Source organism: Hippocampus bargibanti, linkage group LG03, assembly GCF_051943395.1.
Source record: "Hippocampus bargibanti isolate YZ-2025 linkage group LG03, ASM5194339v1, whole genome shotgun sequence".
Lineage (NCBI taxonomy): Eukaryota > Metazoa > Chordata > Actinopteri > Syngnathiformes > Syngnathidae > Hippocampus > Hippocampus bargibanti.
This window is the reverse complement of record NC_142736.1, coordinates 10,441,663-10,455,045: the sequence shown is the minus strand read 5'-3', so window position 1 is coordinate 10,455,045 and position 13,383 is coordinate 10,441,663. Positions and strand designations below refer to the sequence as shown.

The 13,383-nt window shown below is 39.7% G+C and overlaps 1 protein-coding gene across 1 annotated transcript in view; it reads right to left on the bottom strand.

The window, feature by feature from the left end:
- The window catches only part of iqgap1 (IQ motif containing GTPase activating protein 1), a 56,246-nt gene that overhangs the window by 42,304 nt on the left and 559 nt on the right, over window positions 1-13,383 (bottom strand). The window contains exon 2 of the mRNA XM_088991904.1: window positions 12,745-12,847. Coding sequence (XP_088848030.1) covers window positions 12,745-12,847 — 103 coding nt within the window. The remainder of the gene's footprint in view (window positions 1-12,744; window positions 12,848-13,383) is intronic.

The window sequence follows — 13,383 nt, the reverse complement described above, 5'->3', positions numbered from 1 at the left end:
AGGTTAATGGAACACGAGTCTAAATTGTCCCTTGGTGTGATTGTGAGTGTGAATGGTTGTGTGCCCTGTGATTGAATGACAACTGGTTCAAGGTGTATTACGCCGACTGCCCGAGGACAGCTGGGATAGACTCCAGCATGCCCGTGATCCTCTTGACGAGAAGCATTTTATAAAATGGATGAATGACAGTCGTGAACAGAACCTAATATTGCCAGATACTTGCTACAGCTTGTGTTTGATGTCACATGATTTTGTTGAACACAAATATACAATAGCGTGCATTTGGGATTACAAAGGAATCATCTTTGGTATGACAACTTTTTGTAGCATTTTGTTGCAATTCGTGAAATCACATTTTAATACACAGGAGTGTGTTGAGTTCACAAGCTGGGAAATACAGTTTTTAATTTTCGATAGCATAGGGCTGTTTCAAGTATTTGTTTTTTATTTATTCATTCATACATTTATTCATTCATGTGTTTATTAATTATTTATTTATTTGCACTTGTATTATTTACTTGTACTCTTTGGCATTGGACTCAGCATGATTCCTCAAGATTGGTTTTGTTTTCACTCCCAGGTGCTCCTAACTCTGTGACTGAATATTTCCTGTATATGATATCTACCTATGTTAAGCCCTTTGTTGCCGCTTCCGCTGTTGTTAAGGCCCGATATAAATCAATATGTATTGTATTGTATTGTATTGTATTGTATTGTATTGTATTGTATTTGTTTATTCATTTATTCATCCATTTATGTGTATTTGATCATTTATTTGTACGTTTATTTATTTGTTTGTTTTTCATTTACTTATTTTGTATTGTAAATAGTTTCTTTGTAGCCTGTATTTAAATTTAAAATACATTAATTACAGCAAAAAAAACTATTTCTTTCACATTCACAGCAGCAGAAAGGGTGGTCTCCGGTGTTTCATAACATGCACTTTAGCAGCAGCAATTCACAAGAGTATTTGGACATTGTTGAAAAACAGGAAATTACAAGTAAATGACTTGATCTTGTGGACGGGAGGGAACTGGGTTTCTATTGCAGTGGAAGCTCGCAATGATAATTTGGTGCTTCCTTAAAAATGATGTGGAAAGAAATTCTATCAGGATGCTATTGCATCAGACCAAATGGCATCATCATTCAATCGCATGTTTTGGAGAGCGATGATTAAGAGTTGATATCCTTTTGTAAATTAGGATTCATGTCTGCCTGGAAAAGAGGTATAATCCAGACAACGTTTACAATCTGTCTGCATGTTGGATCAAAGAGAATGTTTGTGTTTATTGTCAAAGTGACCTGTGAAAGTTGAGTTCATTCTAACATTGAGATGGGTTTGTGTGATACAATAGCAAATTTATTTTAAAAAAGGCCCCAATGATTTGATTTGATCTTACTCTCACACAACCGACAACATTTTTCTGTTTCCTAACTGACATCAGAAAAATGTTTCAGAGCATCTAAAATACTTAAAACATGCAGGCTGATATTTTTAGCCAAATGCGAAACACCAATAAAAATGACGTAGTTTCCCAAAACTGCCACAGAATGACCTTGGAACTGGGGAGATTCAGAAAGTCCCGCCCCCTTGTTCGTGACGTCACGCCAGGATACTCCTTTACAAACTGCCTTGCTCCAGAATAAAAACAATGGCTTCAGATAGTTCGGATTTGGAGAAGATGCTTTCTTGTTACTCATCCAATTATGAATATGATTCAAATAGTCCAAAAGAAGAAAGCATAAATGTTTGCAATCAATTAAAGAAGTCTTTCCGTATCAATTAGAGCCGTCTGGAGTCCAATGTCGTGCCCAGAAAATGCACAACATGGCGCACAAGGTCCGTTGGAAATGGGCCGATTTGTCCGCTAGGAATTTGTGTAAACTTACACCTTCTTTATGCGTGTTACCGCAATTGCCTGTGACACACAACGATTAACCAGCGCTTTATTTATGTATTTTTCCTTGTAATTTCGCAATTCAGATGAAAACAAGTACCCAAAATGCATTGTGTTTCGCTTTCTCGGTCAGGGGCGTTCCCTCGTGACGTCACTTGGGGCATCATCATCAAGTCGAAAACAAGACTTCATGAATATTCATCGCGAGTCTTAAAACGTAAAATATAGCTATATGCCGTGGAGTTTTTGTAAAATGCGCTCAGTAGAAATCATTTAAAGTGATTTTGCAAATTATGGATGCAAGTCCGAAGTTGTCGGTTGTTCTTTAATGAACACAATGCATGCACACAATTCACATAAGTAGTAACCACGGTGTGTTATAATTCAGGAAACCATGCCAACTTCAAGCAGTCGTTAGAAATAATTGCTTGACTATGTTTTGCTCCTGGCCATCCATCAAGTCCTCAACTTTATATTCCACTTTAAGTTGCAATGGCAAGTATGAAGCAATATCTTCAAATGTGCTTTCGTTTCATCAAAACAGATCTCGATTCGAATTATTTTGTCCATTCTGGAAAATGTGGTGTTGCCATCATGGCGAGGCTCTAGACTGCGACTAATGTGGTCACTGTGGTGTAACTGAAAAAGGTTATAAGTTTTCCCTGTTCAACCAACTGATCAAGGGTGGGGGGAGGAGTATGGCTCGACTCAAAAAGCCTCAATTTGTTTCATCATCCGACATGCACCTTAACCAATCAGAGAAAGTGAAGGTTTAGGCCCTCCTCTGATTCTCCATTGTCTAAATATTTTGGCATTTATTATTTCTTCATTTATTTTTCTTTATTGAACACTGAAAGAACATCCCTCTCAGCCTCGTCCGCCAACTGTTCACCTGTTCACGTGAGAAATACACAAGTGTACATCATACATGTGCTGAATGAAAGTGTGACTTCTTTTCTTTCAAAATTCATACTAGTGAAGGGATGCTGTTAAAGTACTTTATGATGATTAAAATCCCTTCAACTGATGTCTACGACTCAGAGAGAAAATCACACATTGGTATCATATTTCTTAAAGAAATACATTCCATTCAGCACGCAGCGTCGTTTTGTCTGCCTGCTCCTCATTCAAATATTCAAAAATCATCCACTGAGGCTTCGTGTCAACGGACAAAGGCCCGTAACTAAATATTACCCCTGCATGAAAATGACAGTCCGGCCACATTCATGTCAAGCACAGGCCAACTTGTGTCATCTAACTATGGGTGTGTCGGCGAGGCTGCTTCATGGACCAAAGTCGCCCAGATGAGAGCAACACCGCCCTAAATATGCAAGACTAGATTTACGCTAGCACAAAATGATGTTATACGGTTTTTACACCAAGGATGCCAGTCTAAGGCAGCAAATAATTCAAGTAAATTCCATGTATTGTGGAAGTGTTCTGAAAATAAAGAACTTTGTTGACCGGATTGGTAAACACTTACCAGTCATAATTATCTAAAATACAGACCACTTTTTAAAAAATAAGATTAAATTAGGTTTTATGGTGAGGCATTCAAGAAAATTGTTGGTTGCACCAGTGCAACCAGTGCAACAAGTTCGTCTCGAGCCCTGCATTTTAATGGCAAATGCTCACAACGCACAACAGGCTATGGACAGAAAAACACATTAGTTTCCATTTAGTTAAGACAGAGAGGAAAAAATGCTTGCTATTTGACAGACAATGACATCACATCAGAGATGAACGTCTGATCATCAAATCTGGTCTAAATCAAAATTAGTCCTCATATCACGATGAATGTAGCCACCTCATTACAAGCAAATCCAGTGACGACCGTTGCTGGATAAGAAAAGTACTTTTATCCCGTCTTCTCTTCCACCTACATCTTAGATTTTTTTTCTCCTGGTGGGGGGGTTGTTCTGTTTTCTACTGTACTAAGTCAATCTGGTGTAAAATGTAACCGACAAGTAACTGACAACTATCAATGATGAAACCCCACGCATACAATGTGCATAAAATATTGTTTTTCAAGTCTTCAGCCACATTTTCATTCTCTTGCAACATACGCACTGGGCATAAAATTAACATATAAACAAGAATACGAGAGTGGTAATAATAATAAACTAGAAAATTTCAGATTAGTAAACGCTGGTGTTTTCGGTATTCAGATAAGGATGTGTTGAAGTGGTTGTAGTTTGTAGTTTTAAAGTATTATGCAGTACCATACTTATCTTAAATGAGAAAATTAAATTAAAAAACACTTTGATGTCTGATGCCGTATAGTTTAACACCACCTAAAGCCATCTGAATAATAAACGAAAGGCTTGGATTACTAGCCAGTCTCTGGAAATTTCAAGCTTCAGCGCAATTTTTGATGGCTGCGTGATGTGAAAACCTATTACCGGTAGTATGATGTGGTGCTTATCTACACCACCGCAAACTACACCCACAATAATGCAAGTTCGATTACATGATTGTGACAGTATGTGATGCTAAAAATTGAGTAATTGTATTGCTTTTTTGTCATGCCGAATTTGTGTTTTCTGTCATTAGCTTGTGTGAGGGCCCAAAATGTTGTTTATCTGCATATTTACCCAGCCAATAACAAAATTGCCTTGAACCACACTCATATTTCCGTGTGAATTTTAACTAGAGCACTATAACAACGAAACGCCGACATGAATAACATTGGCAACCACAAATTTCTCTCATTTACATTGGTGCCAATGACGTGAGCGGCCCACATTTGAAGTTGCCATGGCAAACAACCTGTAACAATACATCTATTTATACAACGCCTCTCAAGCGCAAATAGCACAAAAAAAGCTTTCAGAAACACTATGAAATAATGGTTCACCATGTCATATAACTACCAAGCAGCTATACACTATTGTATGCATCCTATATAATTGGCCACATTTAAAAATGAAGAAAAAGAGAAGACAAGTGTGGTTTGTAACTGTTGGGGTAACTCGCTATACGAACTTATTCTGTTCAACACCTGGCTTCCTGCTGATTTAACCATCCTCTGCCATCAACCCCCTGAGAAGCCATGGACCAGGGACGAACGATCACTTTCAACCCATTGGTAACATTTTAAATAAAGGGGAAAGTTTGACTACTTAAAACAAATTAACAAAAATAAATATAAACACAGTATTCATTGCCTTGTGTTTGAGGAACGCTGCGATTTTTGTTGAAATTCTTCTTATCTGTTTCAACGAATGTTTATAAAGCATACTGTATTCGATACTTAATCCTCCCAGTGTGAAAATGGCTTTGCTATAACGAGTAAAACCAATTCTGGTAAAACACTCATTTGCCTAAAAGGACAACCGACGTCTCCGGACAAGTTGTGTCCATAATTTGTAAAATGGCTTCGAATGACTTCTAATCAGCGTATTTTACAAAGATTCCACCGGATATAGCTATATTTTACGTTTTAAGACTCGCGCTGAATATTCCGGAAGTCTTGTTTTTGAGTTGGTGACGAGTCCGTACGTGACGTCACTGAAGGAACGCCCCTGACAGAAAAAGGACACATTGTAGCAGTCCTTCCATCAAGTCAACATATTTTGCTGTACTTGTTTGGTCTGAAAACGTCATGTTGCACCAAAAAGAGCCAGAAGAGGGCGACCAAGCTCCATGTAAGGAATTTATCAGCCTGTGGAAACGGGCTGATTAATTCCTCACACGGAGCTTGGTCGCCATTTTCTGCCTCTTTTTTGGTGATACATTTCCCCCCAATGTTGCCTCAAAATGGCACGGAATAAATTATTTAATTGATTGCGAACATGTATGCTTTCCTCTTCAGAACTATTTGAATCATATTCATAACTGGAGGTGTAACAAGAAAGCATATTCTCCGAATCTGAAGCCATTGTTTTGATTCTCCAGCAATGCAAGACGTCTTGGCGTCACGTCACGAACTGGGGGCAGGACTTTCTGAAAATGCCCAATTCGCAGCTCAACTTTTTGCAGATTTTGGACACTTTAAGTCATTTTTTGCATTTGAATAAAAATATCAGACTGCGTGTTTTGGGTATTTTAGATGCTATAAAACGTTTTTCTGATGTCAGTTAGGAAACAAAAAAGTGACAGCGGTTGTCCTTTAAGTATTTACATTATGTGTATACAAAAAGTGCAACCCGCAACAGACACGAGCCAACATTGACGACGCATCTAACTACATTACCAAGCTGAGTGGAAAAATTATGAGAAGAGCGATCAAAAGAGCAGCTCCTGTATTTTGTTCATGTTCTTGTTCTATGTCATTTCATAACTTTGCTGCTGTGAATTGGGAATTTCTCCATTGTGAGACTAATAAAGGTTTTTTTATCTTATCTTATTTTTCTTGTTGTTGCTTCTGCTCATAATCAAACATAATATTATTTATATACTCTGGCCTTGATAACAATCATTATTTGTTTCTTTCATAATCATTTGTTGTGAAAATATTTGAATAATTCAAAGAGGCAAATGGGAATGGTGTAGTCATAAACATGAATAGAAGTGAAGGACATAAAAACACAATCAAAGTATGCAAAGAGAGAGAGCATAAACAGATTAATTTGAGATATATCTGAAAGCAAGCATGAAGAAAGTACCACGGTGCACTTCCTTCAGCCCATAGGGCGCACAAGTTAGTGTGCTCACACACCCTGCCATGCCACAAGAAAAATTCCCTTCATTCCAAAAGCGGTCAACCACGATTCAGCTGACAGCAGGCAGGTGCCACAATATGAGCAGGTCATTCCAATGAATCAAGTGTGACTTCATAGGAGGAGTTCCTTCTACCACGTCGACATTAATGAGTATTAACTTGAGAAAAAAAGGTGCCATTGTGGAATCAGGAAAGACTACTTTCTGAGAAAGATGGCTTTCAAGATCAAGCATACAATATTCACATGGTAAACACCAAGATGGCTTCAAATCAGTCTTCAGCTTCTCAATAATGCTCCATATTCATGTCATATGTAAACAAGCACCACCATTATAATTGATGACAATCAAAGTTTATACATTCAAGATGAAACCGCTATTTCAAAACGGTTTGACTCGAATAATTCCTACAAATAAAACAAGAAGTCCAGAAGTCCAAGATGGCGCCCGAGTAGGCAGCCGTCATGAGCCTTGCATGAGCCTTGCTTTTTTTGTTGTTTTTGTCTTGTTTTGTGTTTTTCTATTGTCACTTTATGTTGTTGTGCATCATTTGGAATGGATACAGATTGGTTTTCAGCATTTTTGACCATGACATTCATCAAGGAGGAGACTGTGCTGAGCGGTTGCGCCTTTTCGGCAGCATGAATATGCCAGTACTGTTTTTGAATGGGAGGAATATCGGTGCCATTCGACTGCCATCGCTGGACACCAAAGCGGCCATTGTGCTTTTTTGTACCTGTAATGGGCAGCATCTACACAGCCCCGCTTTGTTCAGCGAAAAGGTCGGTGCTGTTGGACAGTCTGCGGCTGGATGGATGCATGGCTTGAGGAGCCCGCGATAAGAAGAAAGGAGCGTCAGCGCAGAGCGCCAATGCGTATGTGGAAGTGTTGCGGCTTGGAATTGAAGCAGATTTATGTGGGACAGGAGATGTGAGACAATCTCTTTTCGTCAATGGATGCTACAGCTGCGTGTTTGCTTTCAACATTTAGCTTGTAGTCGACGTGCACATTCCACCATGATGTCCCTGATCCACTGGTGGAAAGACGCTTTGATCCTCTCCTCTTTCATCTAGAACTGCTTCATGTTATCACAAAGAGGGTACAGCAAGTCCTGAAGAATGAATGACTCTCTGTCTTTGTTTTGTCATGTTGTCTTTGTGTTGTCATATTATTTTTTCTTTTTTTTTTTTTTTTTTTTGTTCTTTTGACTTCAAGACGGCGCCGCGAGAGTGGCTGCCTTTCCAGCAGCTCATGTATTTCTTGTTTCTACTTTCATTCCTTTCATCACTTTGCTGCTGTGAAATGTACATTTCTCCATTGTGAGACTAATAAAGGCAAATCCAATTTCTGTCTACTTTACCTGTACTGTTGAATGTTCTTTTTAAAAAGGACGTTATGTAACACAATATAAAAGCGATATTCCAGTTAGTAAATTTGCTGCCGCTCCCTGATTTATCATTGTCATGTCATGGATAATAATGACTGCACAATTTATTCGGGAATTGAAAATATCATGTCGACCGCCATTCCTGCTTTAACAAAGAGGGTACAGACAGTGCTTAAGAATGGATGTCTCTTTGTGTCTTTGTGTTGTCATGTTATTTGTTATTTAGGTTTTTTTTTCTTTTGACTTCAAGACGGCTGGCTTTCCAGCAGCTTGTTGTGCCTTTCTATTTTCATTTCTTTCATAATTTTGCTGCTGTAAAATGTAAATTTCTCCACTGCGAGACTAATAAAGGCAAATCCAATCCAATCCAAATTTAAATCAGAAGAACCAGAAAGCCTTTAATAGTCCCACAATGGGGAAATTTGCAAACTAAAGCAGCAAAATTGAAAGGGGTGGGGGTTGGGGGCTAAAAAGATACGAAAAAATAGTCTATGCACAAAAGAAAATGTCAGACTGAAATGTACAACTGCACAAAAAATAGTTTCATAAAAAAATGTCTGTGTGTCAGAGTCAACTTGTCACGGTGATAAAACCTTAAACGGGCAATGTCTAAAGCAGTGCTTCTTAATCTTGTTGGAGACACCGAACTCCACCAATTTCATATGCTCATTCACCTGTTGGGGTAATTCGCTATACAAACATGTTTAAACATTGCTTTCTACGTTTTGGACTTCCTGATACGTCATATCCTGCCTTCCTTTACATGATGTCGCATCTACATTACGTCACATCCTATCGCGTCACACACTGTGCGCCGTATAAATGCTCTCCCATTGCGTTCGTCTCTCTCTCTCCTCTCCATGCCTCCTCCTTGGCCGACACCGCGATGTATCCGCTCTCTTCCAGATTAAACCAACTTTCTTCTTCTTCTTCTTCTTCTTCACCTGGCTTCTCTCTCTTTTTCCCTCTTCTTGAATAAAAAAATAAAATCAGATATTTTTTAATGGAGCACGAAATGAATTTCGTGTGGCTTGTGTGTTTTTTGTTGAAACTGACTGATTATTACAACTACGCACTTTTATATTTGGATGCCATTGCATGTCAGTGAGGGGCGCAACCCCCCAAAAAAAAGATTGATCTTTAACCCCTCCCCCAATATTTTTTTTTTGTGAAAAACCTTCCATTTTTAGACTCGTTTTTTTATTTATGTTCTATATGTTATCATTGATGCTGCTTATGAAAACAGTTTGTAAATCCTGCCCAGTTTGTTCAGCAAAACGATTACTCTCTACGAGTGAGTACAGAGTCAATAATCCTTTTATCAATAAAAAGATTGAAGAATTCAAATAACCTCAATTCTGCTGGGTTTTCATCAATCGTTATTCCAGGTTTTCCTGTGAAAGGATACGCTCCTCTGACAACTCTGGGCTTCTCCAAGCTCTCTGCTCACCCCCCTCCTCCTCCTCACTTGTCTAGAAATCGTCATTGTCCGATGAACTGGCAGATTTATCAGAAGTATTCAAGCTTCTGAGGGAAGGTTCATATTCACAATGATCCGTTGAACTAGATATTTGGCGTCTAACACTTGAAAATGCTACAAAAAATGAATGCAAATATGGATGCAAACACAACACTGTTACGACAACGGCTGTGGGATCAAGTCTCGTCACAATGTCCTTTCCCACAGCTCTATCCTGTCGCGAGAATACTCTTTTCACACGTAGAATGGCTCACAAAGGCTTAAAATCGACAAGTGTATACGTATGTAGCTGGTTTTTGGAGGTAAGGTTTTAGACGAGTATACTTGTCGACGGCAGAAAAAAAGAACATTTTGTGAAAACGTGTATACACGTTTCTGCCAGGAAAGGGTTAAATCTGTATGACTGATGACGTTTGAACTCAAATGTTCCATTGTATGCAGTGAGACAGTGGGGGAACATTTAAAGAGGAGTCAAACTCTTCCAAAGTGATGGGAAAGTTTCAGAGGAGAAAGTGTGTCATACCGTGGTCTGACACGTGCAAGTATGTGGTGGAAAAGCCATATCATGGAGAACTTGCAAGGACGTTTTAAAAACATTCATCTCTGCAGAATCCATCGAACCACCCGTTTTACAACCTGCTTATCCTCACAACGGCTGGGGCGGGGGGGGGGGGGGGGGGTGCTGAAGCCTACCCCAACTGTCTTCAGACACCTTGAACCAGTTGGCAGCCAATCGTGAGGCACGCAGAGATAAACAACCATCTATGCTCATACTCAGACCTTGGGAAAAATTTTAATGTTCAATCAACCTCCCATGCATGTTTTGGGAATTTAGGAGGAAACCAAGGTACCCGGAGAAAACCCACGTAGTCCCAGTGAAAGCATGCAAACTCCCCAAAGGGAGGCCAGAGCTGGAATTGAAACTGGTACCTCTTCATTGTTTGCTGCTGTGAAATGTAAATTTCTCCACTGTGAGACTAATAAAGGCATATCCAATCCAATCCAAACACACTAACCACTGGACCAACGAGCCACCTCTCTGGAGAATGTGACACATATAAAAAGGCAATGGTATTTACCACTCAAAAATTTGAGAACAAGAAAACTGGATGATATGTGCCAAGTGAATGTTGACATATTACCGTCTAACTATTTTGAATGTCAGCCTCATCTTTTGCAGTTATGCAGACTGCAGCACTCACACCGGAACCCGTTGCTGTGACAACGGCATGTTTCTGTGGCAACAATGGTCAATACAAAAATCAACGGGGGACTTAGTCACTTCCTGTTTCATACAATCCTTCCTCATAAATCTGTGAGTCTGTTGGGGCCATATTCTACTCCTGCGGCACTAAAAGAAAACATACTCAGCTGTTAACACCCTCAAGTGAAAATACATGTGGGTCAACAAAGGAGCAGACCTCACCTGCAGTGTCAAAGATGTATAATATACAGTAGGTATGTCCAAAGTCCGGCCCGGGTGCGAAATGCGGCCCGTGGTCAATTTTCATCCGGCCCGCAGCCTCTGTCATAAAATGAATAACATCTGGCCCGCATGTAGAATTAATACTTTGGGCAGGAGCGCTGTTATCTGTGCGTGCTAAGTACTGCTACCTTGACCCTCAATTAGGCACAACAAATTAGTATATGAGTAATTGACTGAATGAGCCTCCCCCCAGTTTTATAAAATGGCCACAATCAACGAAAGGAGTAAAACTGACTGTGAGTGCCGACAGCTCATGGAGGGGTGGGAATTGGACTATTTCTTCACTGAAATATGCAACAACACAATGGCTCACTGAAATGTATATAAAGGATAACCGACACAATTTTTTGGTTTCCTAACTGACATCAGAAAAACGTTTTATAGCATCTAAAATACCCAAAACACGCAGTATGATATTTTTAGTCAAATGCAAAACACCAATAAAAATGAGTTAGAGTGTCCCAAAACTACTTCAAAATGACCTTGGAGATGCCGAGTTTCAGAAGGTCCCGCCCCCTTGTTCGTGACATCACGCCAGGACGTCTTGCCTTGCTCTAGAATCAAAACCATGGCTTCTGATTCGGAGAAGATGCTTTCTTGTTACTCATCCAGTTATGAATATGATTCAAATAGTTCTGAAGAGGAAAGCATAAATGTCGATTAAAGAAGTACTCCCGTATCAATTCGAGCCATCAGGACTCCAATGTAGCGTCCCAGAAAATGCACAAGATGGCGCCTAAGCTCCGTTGGAAATGGGCTGATTTGTCTGCTGGGAATTTGTGTCAACTAATATCAAATAGTAGTCTTGGTGCAACACACAACGATACACCATTGCGTTATTTATGTGTTTTCCTTCTAATTTCGCCATCAACACGGATCAACACGAAGTTTTCAGACCAAACAAAGTACCCAAAATGCATTGTGTGTCGCTTTCTCGGTCAGGGGCGTTCCAGACGTGACGTCACGTGAGGCATCGTCATCAACTCGAAAACAAGACTTCCTGAATATTCAGCGTGAGTCTTAAAACATAAAATATAGCTATATGCCGTTGAATCTTTGTAAAATACGCTCAGTAGTAAATTATGGACACAACTTGTCCAGAAGCGGTTGTCCTTTAAATTAATTGTTCTTATATGTAAAGAACGTCGGCCATGGTTGCCGTCCCCTACATTTTTAACAAACCAAATCTGGCCCCCTTCGCCAGATCTGAAAAAAAGTTTGAAAACCCCTGATCCAAAGGATACCTCTGATATCTTCATCACACAGCAAAAAAAATGTGTCTTCATCTTGATTTCATAATATGGGAGAATATTGTTATTATCTAACCAAAAAAGAGGCTTGTGTTACGAACATCTGACAAAAAAAAGAGGCTCATGTTACAGACAAACCTGAAATACCGAATTGTGTGTCGACTCTAGCAGAAATGGGGAATAGACAAGGAAAACGGATGGAAAGGCACAATTTTCCTGGGTGGATCCATTTCACGTAGCGAAGTTAAGCATTTTTCATGGCGCTGTCCTCATAATGGAAAGAAACTTACGAGCCAGTTGCAACCTGCCCGAATGGCATGAATCGGCCTGATCCAACCTGGTACTTGGCACTCAATATTTAAGGTAATAAATGTCTCATGTGTTGATCCCCGTGGATCACTACCTTTTACTGAAATTTGGAGCTACCAGATCTGTCTATGAAAAATAGCTGATCAATAGGACAAGACATTCTAAGTCATACTTAATTCTCAAATTAAGACAATGGTGCAATCCCAAATCAACCCAATTTGTTAATTGACAAATTGCACGGCTGCTCACTGGATATGACTTCTATTTCTAACCTTTTTGCCTCTTCTAGATGACACAGATACTCGTACGCCATGTTCTGCTGTCTCCTCTCATCCATCTCCTCCGCTGTGAGTCGCTCCATGCCATCCAGAACAGCTGGGGCATGCAAAACATAAGAAAAGGCTCATTAAAAACAAAATAACCATTGCGTTTGTTGGGTTGCAATACAGAATGGAATAATTCTCTAAAAGCATTTTCCACATAGCTTGACTTTTCTATAGTTCCCTGGACTGAGGGAATTCACAAAGGAAACAAGGCTTGTTTAGTACATACTCATATCCGTGACTGCCTTTTCTGTATATTGTGGCTATGCTTTTATGTTTGTTGAACACGCTGGGGATCCGAAAGAAGGGGGGAAAACAATGCAGTGAATGTTTGTGGAACAACTCTCGTGAGGGTAGAGCGCAGCGGTGTTTACTAATTATGGGGAGAGTTTGTGGTGAAAAGAGGGTTGGGGGGGGGGGCAATACAGAGGCCCCTTTTAATCCTCTTGTCATAGGTAGACCTGTATGGAGCCACAGGCTATAACAGCGGGAGATAGATTCTGTTCTCAAAAACAGCAGATGAAAAGTCGTGTGCACAAATTCCCTCCTTGACGTCTTTTGCTGGTTTTATGCTTACAGGTAAAATGT